This window comes from Cibotium barometz, chromosome 11 (genome assembly GCF_041138505.1).
Source record: "Cibotium barometz isolate CiBa-2024 chromosome 11, ASM4113850v1, whole genome shotgun sequence".
Taxonomy (NCBI): Eukaryota; Viridiplantae; Streptophyta; class Polypodiopsida; order Cyatheales; family Cibotiaceae; genus Cibotium; species Cibotium barometz.
In genome coordinates, this window is record NC_141056.1 from 5,734,145 (window position 1) to 5,754,742 (window position 20,598).

Below are 20,598 nucleotides of genomic sequence, written 5' to 3' on the forward strand. Positions count from 1 at the left end.
GTACCGAAAGCTGGTTGGTTCATTGATCTGGTTGCTGAACACCAGATTGAACTTGAGCTTTCCTGTGGGGCTATTGAGCTCGTTTATGCAGACGCCGTTGAAGTCTCATTGGGACGCAGGATTGCAGATCTTGCGGTATCTGCAGGGTACAAAGGATCTTGGACTCTTCTACACCTAGAGATGAAACGAAGGAACGAGTTCGACTCCAAGGTTGGAGTGACCCAGATTGGGGAGGAGATCCAAACACGAGGAGATCTACATCAAGCTATAGTTTTACCCTCGGTTCAGGAGCCGTTTCATGGAGCAGCAAGAGGCAGCCAACTATTGCCTTGTCGTCTGCAGAGGCAAAGTACCGGGCTGCTTGTGGTGCTGCTTGCGAGGTGGTGTGGATACGGAGGTTGCTTGGCGAGATTGGGTTTCCACAGAAGGAGCCCACGGTCATCAAGTGCAATAACAAGAGCTGTATCGCTATTGCTCGGAACCCGGTCTTCCATGCCCGGACCAAGCACATAGAGATACAATATCACTTTGTTCAAAAGAATCCTTTGAAGCACTAAAATTGTATGCTAGCAAAGGACCGGTATTAATCATTCCAGATTTGTTGAAGCTATTCGTGTTAGAATGTGATGCTTCAGGAGATTGCATTGGACTCTTGGAGCAATCTTGAACCAAGAAGGCCATGTCGTGGCCTATGCGAGTTGAAGACTTCAAGGAGCCGAAAAGACCGCACCCACTTACAAGAAAGAATTGATGGCTATCATTCATGCCTTGAAGATTTGGAAGCATTATCTTATGGGTGTTGAGTTTGTTATTAAGATAGATCATCAAAGTCTTAGGTATTTTATGTCTCAACCTAAGATTTCAAAAAAGCATATAAGATGGGCTAGCTATTTGGCCCAATTTCATTTTCAGATTATGTATACTCATCGAAAAGACAACAAAGTAGCAAATGCTCTATCTCAAAGACCCATGACCCATGCAATTTCCATGGGATATCATTTGGACTTCACTATGATGAAAGATCTTTATGCTACAGATGAAGATTTCAAGGACATTTGGAGCAGGTTGCAGAATAGAGACTTGGTGACTTCTTATGTCATCAAGGAAGGGTTTCTTATGATACAAACCCGTTTATGTGTGACTAAGGATTTGAGACCAAAAGTACTGGAAGAATGCCATGCCCCACCTTATAAGGGACATAGGGGTATCACGACAACAACTCGGGCCTTGGAAAGTTATTTCTTTTGGCCTAGCATGAGAAGGGATATTGAGCAATATGTTCGAGAATGTTTGGTTTGTCAGAAGGTCAAGTTTGATCGACAAAAACCTGCAGGATTGTTACAACCTTTGCCAATTCCCAACATTCCATGGGAAAGTATTGCTATGGACTTCATATTTGGATTGCCAAAGTCAGGATTTGGGAATGATGGGAGTCCTCAAACTCAAGCTTCCAAGAGTTCCTCCGGCACAGCCACACTCTAGTACGTGATCACACCCTCTAGCAGTGGTGCTGTCTTGAATAACCAGCCATGAAAACCTTGGCTACCCGAAAGTTTCACCCTTACAACCACAGGCTTCACGTAGGTTCAGAGACTATTTGCCTTGAAATCTGTTGCAAAGAACCTTGCTGAATTGGACTGCACAGTCCTGTTTTCAGTCCACAAACATGCTATAAAAGTCACCCCAAGAGTTGAGTTGGGTGCTTTGTTGTTTGCCTTGAATCCGGAGCCTTCAGAGCACCAATATCCAGCCAAGAAACCTGCTGTACAGCAGTCGACCAGCCCTGTAGAGAGGCCATAAGTGGTCGCCTGCTTAGAGGGAGAGAGAGATGAATCGCTTTTTTCCTGTAGCATCTATGGAGGCAGCCCACCACCTATAAAACAGCCCTAAGCATAGTCGACCAGCTCTCCCCAGTTCCCTTGCATGCTCCACTGACAATTGTCACAAGCCTTGGATGTTCCACCACCAAAAACAACTCAAAAGGGAGGCGCCTAGCTGATTTTGGCCCTTCCCTCCCAGAATAGCAACTCGTGGAGCTTTGTTGGCTTGATGGGCTGCCCACCTTGAGTAATGGCCCAAGTTTTATTAAAAACTGGTCCTCTTGATGTGAACACTTTAAAAATTGTCCTCCCAAACTTAAGTGTGTGTGAACGCTTTATAATTTGTCTGCCCAAATTTAAGTATATGTGAACACCTGCACTCATAAACTTAAGTGTGTGTGAACGCTTTATAATTTGTCTGCCCAAACTTAAGTGTGTGTGAACGCTTTATAATTTGTCAACCCAAATTTAAGTGTATGTGAACACCAGCACTCATAAACCTTAGTATAATAAAATATAAGCTGTAAATTGAGTTTGGGGTCACTTACCACTTGCAAAACACATAAGACCACCGCCTTAGTCCCAAATAGGTGTGCACACACGTGTCCATAGGTTTCCAAGCATCCCCGGAGCCCATGGACAATCACAAGCAAAAATACCAGGCATTGTCCAGGTAGTCAAGACAAGTCATTCATGCATGTCAAAACACACACAAATGCTTTATGCATAATATTCTGGATTCCATCTCCCTACTTATTCATCTTGTACCAAACCCTTCTCGGGCACCACCCATTGTCACGTGCATCTCGCACTTGGATGCCACGTAGACACATCTGTCCTACAGAAGGTGTAGGACCTGCAAGGTTTAATAGCATTAAATGCTATTTCTGCAATCGTGAGACTTTTAATAAACAGTCGCCTAGTTTTAATATAGCCGACCAACACCCAGTAGCGGGTAAAAATACCCAATACATAAATCATTCCATTCATCTCAGATTTCACCATGTGCTGAATGTTGGGGTAAAGGCATTATGCCCACCCTTATAGTGTGTACGAGCCCATGTGTTTTATAGTACATAGTACACTTAGTACTTTTAATGTACTAAGTGCACTATGTGTACTAGAGCAAATATACATGTGTGATAGGGGAGTCACACACTCATACTCATGAGTTGACTTATCCCCACATATCTCTCTCTCTCTCTCCCTTCTTCTCTGTGTGTGTGTCTCCCACATGAAACCCTAATTCTCTCCCTTCAACTGGTATCAGAGCCATGGCGATTGCAACTGCAGCATTTGCTTGAAGAAGCAGGGGTGCGTGTCCACAGGCATTTTTGACGCCAACTGCAAAGGCCACCGGTTTCACCTCTGTAGTTGACTGTGGAGGTAGTAGCTTTCGCTTCACACACCATATCCTCCAGTGCAGGGCAGCACGCAACATTGAAGAGCCACGGGCAGGGCCGCAGCGTTCTTCCCCTTCCTTCATTGGTCGCTGGTCGCCTGTGCGCAGAGCTGTTGAACCAGTCGCAGGCAGGTGGTCAATAAGCGCACGCAGGCGTTGGGCGGATACGCGCATGCAGGCAGGCAGGCGTCCATACTCAGGCGAACACGCCTACGAGCGAGCCGTCGAAGCCAGGCAGTGACTTTGTCGGGAGTGGAAGCGTAGTCAAGGTGTTAGACGTGGACACCGTGCTGGCCGAACATCTCTAAAGTAGCTAGCGTGCTACTCGAAGAAGCGTGGCGTTTTTGGTGCTGGTTAGCGTATTGCTGGCAGCGGCGTACCCATTCGCAGCCTCTTCTACAGTCACTGCCCTTCAACCATACTTTTGCCTGAGGAGCCCTCCATTGGCCCAGTCTTCTGCAGCACGCTTGAGGATACTCACGCCTGAGGAGCCCTTCATCTACACAATCTTTCTGCAGCAGCATCAGCACGAGTCGGCAAATTTGACGCCCCCCCCTTTTTTGCAACAGAAATCAGCTGATTTCAGAGGTATTTGCCTTCAATTTTGGGATTTGCTTGTTCATTTTCATCAATTGAGCAGGTACAGGTCCAAATGGCTCAGATTTTGAGCAAAATTGGCAAAATTGGGTGACATTGGTCACATTCCGGGTCAATTTGCAGGAAATTGGATGTCAACATTTGGGGCTTTTGATGTAATTGTGCCATTGGGCATTCATACATGCTAAATGATGTGAGCAATCTCACATTCGGGGCAAAATTGCAGGGAATTGGAGTGCAAATCAAAGGGCTTTTGTGCCAATTGGATTGATTTGCATGCAGGCACTGGCATTTGATGCTTTGGGCAATGTGTTGATGCTTGTCAAGCACTCAATGTGCCAGTAAATCAAGGGGCTTTTATGTATTGGATGTATATGTGGCCAGGGGGAAGCATCGTGAAGACTCTGGATGCCTTCATGTGCATTAATGTACCATTCATGATCAGAAATTGATCTTGAATCAAGGGGCTTTTCAAGATTTTGTGCTTGTTGAGCTTGGCAAAGCAGCAGGGAAGACTTTTATGCCTTGAACCCTCATAAATCCACTTGCAGTCAAGGGGCTTTTGCTCAATTTCTGTTCGGGACTGTTGTATGCAGTGGTGAGGACTATCAAGGTCTGATTTTCACTCAATTGGACAGCCAGGAGAGCATTTATTGCTACTGTACTTGCTGGTATAGATTTAGGACAACTTTGTACAAGTTTTGGCATGGCTGTACATTGATTTGAGTGAGGAAAAGGCTTATTTTCAGCTGCTGTATTTGCCGGTACAGCTTTGGTACATCATTGGTGAGCACTTAGTACTGTTGTACAGTACTTTGGAAGGGGAACAGAGCACATCTAAGGTGCTGTCGTAAATCTGCAGCAACCAGATTTTGGTGATTTTATCACATTCAGTGGGAGGAGAGTTGCATTCGTGCTTCCACAGTGGGAGATAAACTTTGGGAGAACAATTGTGAGCACTTTGTGTGTTTTTGGTGCAGTGTTTGCACATCTTGCAGGGAGTCAGGCATTGACTGTGTCAAAGGTTGCATATTGCTATGGCAACCACAGGTAAGAGCTCTTCATTGCTTCACATCAAGAAGCTTGAAGGCTCACATAATTATGACATTTGGCAAACCCAGTGCTATAATGTGTTGCTCCAGAAGAAGCAGCACAAGCCCATCAAAGAAAGGGGTGTAATGCCCGCTTCTCTTACTGCTGAAGAATGGGAAGATATGGATGAGCTGGCAAGATCTACCATCATGTTGTCTGTGTCAGACTCTTTACTTTTCAACATACGTGAAGAGAAGACAGCTTGGGGAATGTGGCAAAGATTGCAGGACTTGTATGCCCAGCAAAGTGTAATGGTTGAAGAAACTCATAGGTCTTCAAATGAAGGAAGGGGCGTCTATGGCAGCCCATCTAAATGAGTTTAATGGTGTTGTCAGCCAGGTCATCAATCAAAAGTTCGCAATGGACGATGAGTTCAAAGCCACCTTTCTCTTATGCACTTTGCCAGAGAGTTGGGACACATTCAGGACAGCCACTAGCAATTCAAATGCTATGCTGTCATATGCACATGTGTAGGGTGCTCTTCTTCAAGAGGAGATGAACAGGAAGAACAACTCTGTTGGAAAGTCCAATGCAATGAATGCACGTGGGAGATCCCAGCAAAGGGGTAAAAGCCAAGAACGGGGAAGGAGCAAGTCCCGCTCCAAAAAGGACTTGGAATGCCATTATTGTGGCAAGAAGGGACATATCAAAAAACAATGCTTCAAATGGAAGAATGATCAAAAGGAAAAGGGCAAAGGAAAAGACAAAGACAAAGATGAAGCCAAAGATGCAAAGCCAAAGGACAAAAGTGGAGTCAAGATTGAAGAAATCAATGTGTCACATGCAGGTGACAGTGAGGATGAAGTCCTATTCACGTCTTCACTTGATGCCCATTCACTCCTTGCAGGAGATGGTCATGGTATGCACTCATGGATCATTGATTCAGGTGCCTCCTTTCATGTCACAGGCTACAGAGACTTGTTTGTCAGGTATACTGCTGGCAATGAAGGAGTAGTTTATTTGGGTGACAACCATGCATGCAAGATTCTTGGCAGAGGTGATGTGAGGCTTGTGTTTTCAGATGGCTCACAGCTTATGCTCCATGATGTCAGGCATGTGCCTGAGATCAAGAAGAACCTGCTTTCTACTGGACAGCTTGATGATGCTGATTATGTTACCACATTTGGTCGTGGAAAGTGGAAGATTAGTAAGGGCTCACTGGTTGTTGCCAGAGGCTCTAAGGTGGACACTCTTTACTTCATGCATGCTAATGTTTATCATCATGCTAATGTAAATGCAACCGAGCTGCCGGAAATCTCTATGTGGCATAGCCAGTTGGGACACATGAGTGTCAAAGGAATGGAGCAATTGTCTCGTTTTGGTTACTTGCCTTCTCTAAAGTTCTCAAGTTTTCAGTTTTGTGAGCATTGTATATATGGCAGGCAACTCCAGTGCCCCCACAAGAAAGCTCTTGGACAGAAAGATGCTCAGTTAGAGCTTGTGCATACAGATGTATGTGAGATGCCTCAACTTTCTTTGGGAGGGGCAAAATATTTTGTCTTTTATTGATGATGCCACACGCAAGGTGTGGGTTTATCCTCTTCGTTTGAAGAGTGATACATTCTCAGTGTTTGAGAAGTTTGTTACTCATGTTGAGAATCAAACTGGCAAAACACTGAAGGCTTTACGTTCCGACAATGGTGGAGAGTATACGTCCAAACAGTTTCAGGACTTTTGTGATGCTAAAGGCATCAAGAGGGAGCTCTCTACTCCTTATGATCCTCCACAAAACGGGACAGCAGAGAGGATGAACAGGACCATTCAGGAGAAGGTCCGTTCTATGTTGTCACATGTTGCGTTACCTCATGGTTTTTGGGCTGAAGCTATTATGACAGCCGTTCATCTTATAAACAGGTCACCTAACACGAGGCTTGGTGGGAAAGTGCCAGAGGAAGTATGGACAGGGAAGCCTCCGTCCTACAAGCACTTGAGAGTGTTTGGTTGCGTTGCGTACGTGCACATACGCAGGGAAATACGCACCAAACTTGATCCTAAGTCTCACAAATGCATATTCCTAGGATATGGTGACAGAGGTGAAATGGGGTATAGACTTTGGGATCCAGTGAATAGAAAGATTATACGCAACAATGATGTCATTTTTGATGAAACATGCATGTATAAGGAGCCTGCAAGGCAACAAGAGCCTGGCAGAGTCATCTTTGATGATGATGGACATCATGGACAACAACCAAGGGCTGTAAATCAGCCATTACAGCAGCAAAACCAGCCCTTAAATTGTGCTGAAAATGGTCCAAATGGACAGCCAGAGATGGCAGAAGATATCCCTATGGATATCCCACAGTTAGAGGAGATACCGGGCATGATCTTTCAACCTTATGGCATGGAACAGGAGCCACCAATAGGTGATATGCAGGCTGGACAGCAACCTGCAAATGATGATCATTGGATACGGAGGTCCACAAGACGCTCCAAACCCCCTGACAGGTTTGTTCCAGGGGTTGACTACTTCATGCTCACTGACTGTGGGGAACCCTCTTGTTACAAGGAGGCTTTACAGAGGGCAGACAAGGCTCGTTGGGAGCGTGCTATGAAGTCAGAGATGGATTCTCTGCACAAAAATGGAACATGAAAGTTGGTGCATTTGCCTACAGGCAAGAAGGTTTTGCCATGCAAGTGGGTTTACAGGCTCAAAGTTGCACCTGATGCAAAGCCAAGATACAAAGCCAGGTTAGTGGCTAAGGGCTTCAAGCAGGAATATGGTGTGGACTTTGATGAGATCTTCTCTCCAGTGGTCAAAATGACCACACTTAGAGCTGTATTAGCTTTGGTTGCTCATGGTGATCTGGATTTGATTCAGATGGATGTGAAGACTGCTTTTCTTCACGGTGATCTCCATGAGGAGATATATATGCAACAGCCAGAGGGTTATGCAGTGAATGGAAAGGAGAAGCTTGTATGCAAGCTGAAAAAGAGTCTTTATGGGCTCAAACAGGCACCAAGGGAATGGTATCATAAATTTGATACATTCATGAAATCCCAGGATTTCAGGAGGAGTGACATAGATCACTGCTTATACACCAAGAAAGCTTTGGATGGCAGTCTATTGATCCTCATCTTGTATGTTGATGATATGTTGATTGCCGGGAAATCTCGTAAAGAGATGGATGCCTTGAAGAAGAGGCTCATCAGACCTTTGATATGAAGGATTTAGGTGATGCAAATCACATTTTGGGTATGCGGATACTTCGGGACAGAAATCAGCATGTGTTGTATTTGTCTCAGAAGGAATACATTGGCAAAGTTTTGCAAAGGTTCAATATGGACGGGGGGAAGAAGACTAGTACTCCTTTGCCTCCATATGTGAAACTCAGTGCTATGGACAGCCCACAGTCGGATAGTGACAGGGCTGATATGGCCAAGATTCCGTATGCTTCAGCTTGTGGCAGTCTCATGTATGCCATGGTTGCTACCAGGCCGGACATTGCATTTGCAGTTCTAGATACATGGCCAAACCTGGCAAGAAGCATTGGGAAGCAGTGAAAGGTGTCATGAGATACCTGAAGGGCACACAAGATATGTGCATCTGCTTTGGCAAACAGGATGCATTAGTGCATGGTTACACGGATTCGGATTATGCCGGTCATCCAGATAACCGGAAGTCTACTACCGGTTATGTGTTTACATTCACAGAAGGTGCTGTGTCATGGATATCCAGGATGCAGAAGTGCTTTGCCTTATCTACTATAGAGGCCGAGTATATTGCAGCCACAGAGGCTTGCAAGGAGGCATTATGGCTATCTCAGTTAGTGGTTGATTTGGGTTATACAGGGGATATTCCATTGTTGCATTGTGACAGTCAGAGTGCCATCCAGTTGGCAAAGACCCCTGTCTTTCATGCAAAGACGAAGCATGTGGATGTGAAGTATCACTTCATCACAGAGGTGATAGAGAACAAGCAGATTCAGCTTGTCAAGATTCATACGGATGACAACCCGGCTGATCTGTTGACAAAGAGTTTGCCTCCAGAGCGGTTTGCTCATTGCAAACACTTGATGGGCATTGGATGAGGCCAGTTTCAGCCTTGATATGGCCTTGTATATTATCATGTACATGCTGATTTTTTCTTTTCCTTCATTTAAGGGCACTTTGCCTTTAAGTGGGAGGTTGTTGGAGTAAAGGCATTATGCCCACCCTTAGTGTGTACTAGCCCATGTGTTTTATAGTACATAGTACACTTAGTACTTTTAATGTACTAAGTGCACTATGTGTACTAGAGCAAATATACATGTGTGATAGGGGAGTCACACACTCATACTCATGAGTTGACTTATCCCCACATGTCTCTCTCTCTCTCTCTCCCTTCTTCTCTGTGTGTGTCTCCCACATGAAACCCTAATTCTCTCCCTTCTTCTCTGTGTGTGTCTCCCACATGAAACCCTAATCCTCAGCCAAGAAGGTTCAGGTTCAGTCTTTTATTTCAGTTTTGCATCATTCTAATAAAAGCAAATACACCATTCGTGGTGGGGGCCCTACAGAGGGTATTCGGGACCCAATACTGTGTCCTCTTCTCCCTCTCTCTCTCTCTATTTTTTCTGCACATCTACATTCAGTTTTGTGCGTTATTTTCGTCGCGATAAGTGTGCTGATTTCTGAGCATTGAAGTTACCGGTCTCCCCCGAAGCGCCCGCATGTTACAGTGGTATTAGAGCCTACTTCAAGTGTAAGGATTCAGCAAGAAACCAGAAATTTTTTCTCGCTCGTGCGGTTGGTTTTCAGACTCCGGTGGACCACCCCTTTTGGAGTGACTCCTATCCCTCGAAGGATGGTTGGTTTTCAGCCTCGGGAAGTCTCCCGCACACATAGTGGATGGTCAGATTGCGCTCCGGAAAGGAGGTGCATTTTCCTGCTATGGCGAGCTTCGACGACGAGAGAGACCAAGAACCTTGGGACCAAAGTGCACCAGGGAGCCCAGCTAGGACATCAAGCATGAGTGTTAAAGAGATGTTCCAACAGATGATATGAGCAATCGTAGACCAGAGTACCAAGTCGGAAGAGCAGAAGGCGCAGATACTAGCTCTCGAAGAGCGCACCCGTTCTCCAGTACCGCGTTTTCCGTCTCCTCCTCCCTCTCCTTCTGTATCCCAGATTTTAGATCCTCTACACAGGGACCCTCTTGAAGGGTCACAACCACAGTCGAGTTCGATGCTTGGGTTGCAGATGCGTGCATTGGAGATCTGACAACGTGAAGACGAAGCCATGCAACGCATGGAACATGAGCGTAACCTTGCGGCTTTGGACGCAAGATTGACACCAGCAGCTTCCTCCAATCATTTTCCCGAGAAAATGAACTTCAGTAAGTATAATGGTAAACTCGACCCCACAACTCTTTATTCATGATTGCATCAATTTGAAGCTTACTTTGCTATAGTTAGAAAGACTGATACTGACAGAGTGATCTTAGCCAGTTGGTACTTGGAGGGTAAGTATAATGGTAAACTCGACCCCACAACTCTTTATTCATGGTTGCATCAATTTGAAGCTTACTTTGCTATAGTTAGAAAGATTGATACTGACAGAGTGATCTTAGCCAGTTGATACTTGGAGGATGAGCCCACTCCTTGGTGGACCCAATGGACTCATGCCCACACCAGATTAGGTATGGCAGCTTATGTTTGGGACCAGTTTGTCCGTGACCTTAAGCAGCGGTTTCTACCGCCCCATTACCTTGAGTGACTCGAAGACGAGTTTAGGGGAGCGCATCAGAACACGCAACCAATCCTTCAGTTTGCCAACAGAATTTCAAACTTATGTTTGCAATTAGGCTTATTTGATACGAGCAAGAAAGAGCAATTTCTATATGGCCTTGACACGCAAATCCAGTGGGAGGTGCGTATGTTTAGGCTAGCCACCTTCGAGGACGCACTCTTGCTTGCGCAAAGTGCTGAAATGAAGCACAATGGTGGCAAGCCCAAGACTTCCCAGATGACTACTCCCAGGGTTACCACCTTGGGAAGAAAAGGCCAGAACCAGACGGGGTCTTCCCCAGAACAGAGCACGGGAGCCTCTGGCTCCAAGAACTCGACCAATGCGCCCAAGCTTACTCTAGACCAGAAAGCGGAGGCAGGCAAGACAGGTGGCAAATTGAGTGCTAAGGAGATTGCTCAGTACAAGAAGGAGGGTAGGTGTTTCTTTTGTCATACAAAAGGACACTTCTCGGGAGTGTCCTAAGAAGACTACTACTCCAAAGACCGCCGCCTCAGCCTCCACAGCTTCCGTGGTGAGCCCAGCTCCCACACAGACCCCAGTGATTGCCCCTAGTTCTTCAAATCCCAATGCTTCCGTTGAAGCAATCATTAGCCGAGAGCTCGAAGATAAGCAGAAGGGCGCCCATGACCAGGAGTATAAGCGCAACGAATTGCTCAAGACCTTTGGCTACATAGGTGGCCAGAGAGTCGTTGTCTTGTTTGACAGCAGCAGCACAGAGGATGTGGTCACGAAACAAGCCACTCGGCGTGCCCGTTTCGTCCTGACTTCGGTGGACAAGCAAGTTGAGGGTTTTAGCGCAGGCATGACAACAAGCATCAAGTATGAAGCTCTAGGTGCTAAGTTAGTTATTCAGGGCATAGAGTTTGTGCGTGATGTTATGGTTGCCCCTCTTGTAGAAGCAGACATAATATTGGGCATTCAGTGGTTTCACAAGTTCCTTCCTGACGTCAAGTGGAACAAGCACACTTTCCAAATTAGTCAGAATGTGTCAAACGCCCCAGTGACCATTAAGTGTAAGCCAGGAATTCCGAACTTTCTGCTCATAAGCCACTTGCAGGCTAAACGAGCAATCAAGAAAGGCGCACATTGTGCAATGATATACATCGAGACTGCCCAGACGGTGGCCAGTGCTTCCGAGAAGTATTTAGCGCTCCATGAAAAGTTCCAGAAGATTTTTCTTCGGGACAATCTCCCTCCCCAGCTCCCCTCGTCCAGACTGGGGGACCACAAGATTGAACTCCTCCCTGGCTCGGAACCCCCGAGCAAGTTTCCATATCGCCTTTCCAAGGCAATGGAATCGGAGTTGGACCACCAACTCCAAGAATTGTTGCAATCTGGCTTCATCCGTCCCAGAGTGTCGCCATTTGCAGCACCGATCCTGTTTGACAAGAAGAAAGATGGGTCTTCTCGTTTGTGTGTCGATTATCATGCACTCAATAAGCTAACTATCAAGAGTAGATTCCCGATGCCTCCAATAGATTATATTCTCGAGAGGCTGAACGGGGCTAAGGTGTTCTCGAAACTCGATTTAAAGAGTGGATACCACCAGGTGAGGATTGTGGAGGGGAACATCCCCAAGATAGCCTTCCATACGGATCGGGCCCACTATGAATTTGTGGTCATGTCTTTTGGCTTGACGAACGCCCCAGCCACATTCAACCGCATGATGATGCATGTGTTCCGGGAATTGATTGGAAAGTGTGTTCGTTTTTCTAGACGACATACTAGTATTTTCAGCTACGGTTGAGCAACATGACATTGATGTGAAGAAAGTCTTGAAGTTCCTGGAAACCAACGAGCTCTACGTCAATGAGAAGAAGTTGGAATTTTATTTGTTCGAGGTTCATTACCTTGGATATATAATTAGCGCATAAGGCATTCGACTTAATCCGGCTAAGGTGGCCGAGATTGTCAATTGGGAAGTACCACAGACTGCTTATGACATCTGATCCTTTGTAGGTATATGCCAGGCATACTCCACCCACATAGACAAGTTTCCTGACCTCTCGGCGGATCTCGCCGATCTGCTAAAGGGTGTCAAGACAAGAAGGCAACGGATTCGAATTACTCCACGAGCATTGGAGGCATTCAAGAACCTCAAGGTGGCTTTATCAGAAGTGCCTTGTTTAGAACTTGCCTCATGGGACGAGCCATTTCAGGTGATCACAGATGCGAGTAACATCGCAATTGGCGGTGTATTACAATAGAATGGTTATCCAGTAGCTTCATATCTTGTAAGTTACTACCCGCAGAAAAGAATTATTCAGTCTATGATCGTGAACTCCTCGTAGTAATACAGGCCTTGAAACATTGGAAACATTTTATTTATGGGTGACTTTGAGGTTCGCACTGACCATAAGGTATTACGCTGGATTCAGACAATGCCAAGTGCACAGCGGAGTGACCGACAGCACCGCTAGAGCCAGATATTCCAACAATTTGGCGGTATGATTGAGTACCTTCCAGGAAAGGTCAATCTAGTGACTGATGCTTTGAGCAAGAAGGGACAAGCGACTTTGCTTCAGACTACTAGACTCGACCTTGTTGGTACGAGACTTGACGACATGAAGCATACGTACGCGGATTCCAAGGAATTCGGTACACAATGGGAACAGGCATTGGATGCCACAGGACCATGCCACTTTTTGATACGCGATGGTTGGCTTTTCTACAAAGGCCGACTATGTGTCATAAAGTCCTTCAGGGCAGCTCTTCTCCAAGACACGCATCACGCCATTACAGGTGGTCATAGGGACATGAATTCGACTTTGGAGAAATTGGAACGGCAATATTATTGGCCAAAGATGAGGCGAGATGTGTTTTCATGTGTACAACACTGTGATATTTGTCAAAAGGTGAAAGCTCCTCGTGGGAAGAAGATAGGGTTGTTACAACCCTTGCCAATTCCCGACGGACCTTTCCAAGATATTTCAATGGATTTTGTCACAAATCTACCTCCCATTCCGGGTAAGCGTAATACTCAGTGCTTAACTATAGTTGATAGATTTAGCAAATTTGTTATGCTTATTTCATGCAAGGCCAATGTGACTGCCAAAGATGTTGCCCAGTTGTTCATTCGGCATTGGTACCCGATTTGCGAGATTCCTAGGACCATAGTGTCAGAACAAGATGCCAAGTTTACCAGTCATTTTTGGAGGGCATTGTTTGATAACTTTGTTACTAAATTGAATTTTTCCAGTGCATTTCACCCACAGACGAATGGCCAGACAGAAATCTACAACCAGTTGGCCTTTGATGTGCTGAAGTGTTATGTCCACGATCAGCAAGATAAGTGGGAATCATATTTGCCTTTAGTTCAAGCTATTTTGAATGATTCTTTTTCTTCAGCTATTAACAGGACTCCATATGAGGCAGCGTTTGGAAGACCATTCCAGTCGCTATTGACCAGGACCTCGTCTTCAGTACCTGAAGTGAATAGATTGATGGAGTCGCTATTGACCAGGACCTCGTCTTCAGTACCTGAAGCGAATAGATTGACGGAGTCTTACCAGGAGATTTTGGAGTCAATAAAGGACAGGCTGGCTAAAGCGCAAGAGGCCTACACTCGATAGGCCAATAAAGACCGAAGGGATATGAAGTTTTCGGAAGGGAATTGGGTTTATCTTCGGATTATGAAGCAAAGGTTGAAACAGGTCGGCAAGCGATGCCCAAAGTTGTCATTCAGAAGCTTCGGACCTTTTCCCATCCAGAGAAAGATTAACGAGGTTTCAATGAAGTTGATGCTACCTCCGAGTTGGACTCTGCACGATGTGTTCCAGTTCAGTTGGTTAAAACCATATGCAAGTCCGATCCCTTCAGAAGTTCAAGACGAGGCGGAACCAAATATCATTTATGAAGCTGAAGTTATGGCTCCCGAACAGATCCTTTTGCACCGCTTCAAGCATGGCTCAAGACGAAGGAAAAGATAGTTCCTCACACAGTTTCAGGACCGAGGGACCCACGAAGCGGTATGGCTTGACAAAGTTTTTCGACGACTATCCGGCGTTATTGGCGGATTATTTGGAGGCTATGCAGCTTCCATCAAGTTAAGCAAAAGGGGATGTCACGTGCATCCCGCACTTGGATGCCACGTAGACATATATGTACAGAAGGTGCAGGACCTGGGGTGGAAAATTGGTCCCATGTGAGCCCAGTCCGACGAGTCAGCCAGGGTTCCACTCCAGTCGTGCGAGGTCAGGTGTGCATTGTCCTGCACATGAAACAATGCCAGTCCGCACTGTGAGTCTCCCTCTGGAATGATGTCAGTGGGTCTGTGTATCTGGTATGATACTGGATGCCAGACCTCTATGTAGACATGTAGGTTTGCATGTAGAATAGGGGCCAGCCCATAGGGCTACCCCAGAGCCAAGCCTAAGGCTCATGTAGTGGGCATGGGGAGGTTTAGAACCACCCCAGGAGGGCCCCATGTTGTGCCCACTTTCCCTAGCTTGCGCTGGAAGGGCTATAGGCCAGCCCTAGGGCCCCTGGACAGGCAGCCGACAGTGCATCCAGCCCTTAGAGGCCTATTGGCAAGGTGTGGGGCAGCCCACACAGGCTGCCCAGCAGCCAAAGGCTGATGCGCATGCTGGCCAGCCGCCTGGTTTTGAATGCACAAGGTTTAATAGCATTAAATGCTATTTCTACAATCATGAGGCTTTTAATAAACAGCCGCCTGGTTTTAATACAGCCGACCAGCACCCAGTAGAGGGTATAAATACCCAATACATGAATCTTTCCATTCATCTCAAATTTCACCAAGTGGTGAAGCCAATCAAAGGGCCAGGACAGCCATGGATAAGCTAACGCAAAAGGGGGGAAGAATTGAAGGTCAAGGGTAGAGGATTCTCCTCAGCCAAGAAGGTTCGGGTTTAGTCTTTTATTTCAGTTTTGCATCATTATAATAAAAGCAAATACACCATTCGTGGTGGGGGCCCTACAGAGGGTATTCGGGACCCAATACTGTGTCCTCTTCTCCCTCTCTCTCTCTCTCTTTTTTCTGCACATCTACATTCAGTTTTGTGCGTTATTTTCGTCGCGATAAGTGTGCTGATTTCTGAGAATTGAAGTTACCGATCTCCCCGAAGATTCCGCATGTTACACCCATACAGGTATAAAGAATGCTCACCAGGGTGTCCACCCTTCCATGAGACTTCATCGGCATGCCAAGAACTCTCACCAAGGTATCCACCCTTCCATGAAGCCCTTCCACATGTACTGAGTCATGCCAGGAACTCACACCAGGATATCAATCCTTCCATGGAGCCCTTCCACATGTAAACAATGGAGCTCACACCAGGATCTCAATCCTTCCATGGAGTCCTTCCAACTGTAACCAAACCATGCCTAGAACACACACCAGGGTCTATACCTACCCTTCCATGGTGTTCCTCCACATGTGTATAGTCAGAAATATGACACTGTTAGTTGCATTCCTAATTTGCTGGCTAGGGTTTCTTCGCGCTTGCTTTGCTTGGCCATTGGAGGAACTCGGGTAGGGTTTTTGCATGTTTGCTAAATGCTTTTTCTTTGCATCCATGGAGCTAGGCCTTTTTTCTTCTCTTGTTGTTTAGCGCACTTGTACGCTTTCTTTCACAAGTTTTCTGGTAGCTTTCTTTCCTTGTAATCATAGTTTTTTAAAAAAACCCATTTCATCATTTTGAAACCTACGAACGTTTATAAAAAAACTTGAAACCTCTTGGTCAACGAAGTTTTGGAAAAAAAAATATATCGCATTTTTTAACATTTTTTTTGTTTTTTTCTGCTTTTTTTCCTTGAGTAGATCCTTTGTAGAAGCAACTTGAGTACTCATGGGCCCTCTCCTTCTCCTCTCCTCCTCTTCCTCTCCTTCCTTCCCCTCTTCTTCTCCTTCCTCCCTTCTTCCACTTCCTCTCCTTCTTTTTCTGAGTCTTCTCTTCCTCCTCTTCTTTTTTTATGTTCACCTCCTCTTCTTCCATCTCTTTTTCCTCCTGTCCTAATCCCAATTCCTATCTTCTGATCCCATAATTACAATCCCACATTCTACAATTCCTAGCCGAAACAAAAATGACAATACCTGGAATGTGTGGGATAACACCATATTCTAGTGGTTTTTGAAAATGTGTGTGTGTGTGTGTGTGTGTGTAATTTTTCGAAAACTACGATTTTATTAGCGATGGACGAAACATTTCGAAAAAAACATTCGAAACCTACAAAACCTTGAAACCTACAAACGTTTCTTGTGACCATGCTTGTTATTAGAGCTCTCCAGCCAGCTTTCCTTGCATGTCACAGCTGCCTTATGTGCAGCCACAAGGGCCCTTTTCCTTTTTCCTTTCTGCACCGAGCAAGAAACCATTTGTTTTGCTTACTGGTTAGAGCAGCCAAGTCAAGTTATTTGGTGGGTAGCCTGTTTCAGATTCTTATCATTATGTTGAAGATGCTTCTTTCTTCTTTTGGTAAGGGTTTTTGTGCCCATTATACTGACACCCTCCCTTGCCTGCCTGCCCACCTCTAGTTTGTCCATTACGTCTCACATCATGGGTTGATTCTTTTGCTAAAACTTGATCCTAACTACTAACCTAGCATGAAACATGCATTAAGTATTAGAATTGTGTGAGAAAATGTTGGCTTACATGGAGATACCACTACCCCTTGATTGCCCTGATAAAATCACCAGAACAATCGTTGCCCTTTCTATCACCTATAAATTCACAACCCTTAGACAGCGCTTTATTGACAGAAAATCATGAGAGAGCTTACCGATGGAGGGCTGTTGTTGCTGCTGCTGCTGCTGGTGGTGAAAGTGTGGCGTGGTGGAAACTGAGGCCACGATGCGAGGGCCAGTTAAAGCGCGACGCGGACAGCGGACAGCGAAACGAGTGCTGGTTACAAGAGGTGGAAGTGAAGGAGGACAGGCGACTGGAGGTGGCCTCACCTCCATTATTCCCACAAGAAATAATACGTGGTTGTCGCTTGACCTTGTTATAATATTAACACTGCACCACCTTGGTTGCCATCTCCACAAGAAATAATACGTATTTGTCGCTTGACCTTTAAAAATGTTATAATATTAACGCTGCACAGCTTTTACAAAAAGTTCAAAAGACCATGGACCGTGGAGACTACTCCCAACACTTTTACATTACAATTTAGCAGCTTGGATAACATATCCCATTTATCATCTTCCTACACAAAAGAATCAACCCATGATTTGGCTCCAAGATACATGATATCCACGTTGCATGTAGGCAATTATCATCACTTCAGTGGTGTAGCCTTTGGGAGGCCTCTTTTCCAATACATATATGCAAGTCCACACCTCGACCACTGGTCTCATACTTAGGGGGTTCCTTGAGATACCATCTTTTAGTCCTTGGCCCGAATTTGGGAGGCTTAGTCTTCACAAGAAGTCTAGAATGGTCCTGCATACAACTAGATGTTAGGCAATTTGGCAACCTAGTATGTACAAGAGGCAGCAGGTCAACTAATCCCAGATTGTAGAGAGTGAATTGCCTAAAAAGTGTTAGCATCATTTAGTTTGTTAGCATAGTATACAGACCAGCAGGGATGAGTATACAGACCAGCAGGGATGAGTACATTTATACATCAATTCAGTGACATTAAGACCAGTATTTCCCCCCTTCTGGAACACAATATTGTTTCTAGAAACCCATATTTCCCATAAGCATCCATATCTAATAATATTAAAGAACAGGTTAGTAACTTCTTCAGAGACCACTCTCCTACCTAGAACCCAATCCCCCCAAAGACCTTGAACACCTAGGGAACTTAGCAACCCATTTTCCAATTTTAGCCCAAGTTCCCCTGATAGCAAGGCACTCCCATACCACTCCCCTACCTAGAACCCAATCCCCCCAGAGACCTTGAACACATAAGGACTTAGCAACCCATTGTTCCCCTGATAGCAAGGCACTCCCATAATGCATGCCTTCCATCCTCCAGTGCTGATCTACACACCTGGGACAGCAACCTGAAGTGAAATTTCTTTAAAGGAGTTTAGTCCCAATGGGAAGAGCTAGCAAGCAGACTCTCCATAGAAAGACCTGAAATTTCAAGGGAGTGTTTGACTCCCAAATAAGCTTCCAACTCTTCCTCCAAGTACCTGCTTTCTAATTAACTTTCCAGGCTCTATTGCCGTATTCAGTATTCAGTTCAGTTTTCCTCAGTTCTAGATAAAGGAACTTAGCTGACCCTTTGTCCAATTTCACACCATTAAACCACATCCAATCCTTTATCCACCAGCAGGAGTCATAAAAAGCAATGGATACCCGCACTTTCTATAATTTTGTCAACAGTTGTCCAACTAGAAACCTTTCTCTGAATAGCAGCCCAAAATCTATGACTAACTGATCCAGCTCTTTCCATCCTGCCATAGGACCAGTCCTCCCAACAATCAGCTAGTCTCCTTAAACCTCTATTATTCAGTTTCTTTGCAAGAGGAACATCAAGGAAGGCCAAGGGAGGGTTAAAGTTATGGGACCACCAGATCCCCAAGCTGAGAAAGGAATTGCTAGTGGCTCTAGAGCAACCATCCCAATAGGACAAGTTCAACACTTCCTTCTATTTACTACTTAAAAAGCTACAAAAGGGGGATTTTTAAATCTTAAGGGGAGCAAAAGAGAATAGCTTGTTTCTCCAGTTTAATCCCAATAAGTTGCCTTTCTTGAGGATAGGAGAATCTTCCACCACTTCTTTGAGCATTCTAGACCAAACTTCCTCTTGAAGTAAACATTTGGGGAGAAGTAGAGCAATTCTGGCCAAGGCATGAGTAGGAAGGTGTAAAATCCCCAAGTCACCATCCTTTTTTGGTAGGCTAACTTTATCCCAAGCTAGCCATGCTGCCACCCTTTTGTTATTGCACCTGTTCCTCCACAAGAAGTCCCTCATAGGACCTATAATATTGTTCCATTGAGCTTTACCAAAGTTGATGACTAGAGATAAAAACATAATACAAGTATTCACTCTATCCTGAAATGATACTCTTACTCCTTCCCACTTTTTTAATTTATGGAGAAAACTTTCTATGGACCACTCAAAAAGTTGTTTATTGGTGACCTCTACCCCAAAGGGGACCCCCAAGTGCATAATAATTTGGCCTCTCTTGACTACGTCCCAACCCCATCTTTCTAGATTAAAATTATTATCTTCAATTAAACTAATTAATCTAGATTTTAGAATATTGCATTTGGAACCTGAGGCATCAACAAATTCCTAGACTATTGACAAGGCCTGTCTCACATTGTCATTATCTACTCTTAAGAATAGCAAGGAACCATCAGCAAAACGTTGAATTATTAATTGCTCCCCACTCTTCAACTTCAATCCAATAATCCTCCCTCTTTCACTGGCTTTTTCAAGGGCAACAATAAGAGGATGTGAAGCAAATTGCAAAGAGCAGAGGGGCAAGAGGGTATCCTTGTTTTATTGACCTTCTTATTTCAAAACCCCCTACTAACCTACCACATTCAATAAAAGGCTGGAAAAACCTCCAAAAGAAAGGGTATAGATGCAAGAAGCTATTCTAAAACCAAACCCTAGTTTTTCCATAACCCTTGCCACAAAGGACCTATCATAACCCTTTTCCAGGTTAAACTGAAGCATGATGCACTTTTTATTTGTCCTTTTGGCTACATGCCTACCTATCATGATAGCCAAAATATTGTCATAGATAGATCTTCCCTTTATGAATCCATATTGCTTCCTAGAAACCACCTCATGAAGAATAGGGGAAATCCTTAATAACTTTGGCAAAGATCTTGCATACAATAGTAAGCAGGGTTACAGGTCTCTAGTGGTTGAACCTACTACAGGCAGCTTGCTTGGGGATGAGTTTCACCACTGCCTCCTTGAGATCCCTGTCCAAGACCCCAGAGCTAAAGGCTTCTTTACATATATTCCAAACTATTTCTTTAAGAGACCATCATTCATCCATCTCTACATCTCTCTCCAACCAGCTGGCTT

General features: G+C 45.0%; 1 protein-coding gene across 4 annotated transcripts in view; it reads right to left on the reverse strand.

The window, feature by feature from the left end:
* Positions 1-17,615, reverse strand: part of LOC147633686 (glycerol kinase) — an 81,298-nt gene extending 63,683 nt beyond the window's left edge. For 2 of the 4 annotated variants that reach the window (XR_015266896.1, XM_086804682.1), the window contains exon 1: positions 17,377-17,615. Coding sequence is in view for 3 of the 4 variants with exons in the window: in XM_086804682.1 (XP_086660808.1) it covers positions 17,377-17,557 (181 nt within the window). In the remaining variant the exon portion in view is untranslated. The remainder of the gene's footprint in view (positions 1-17,376) is intronic. The other 2 variants (XM_086804684.1, XM_086804683.1) reach the window with 2 other exon arrangements.
* Between the last annotated feature and the right edge of the window lie 2,983 nt (positions 17,616-20,598).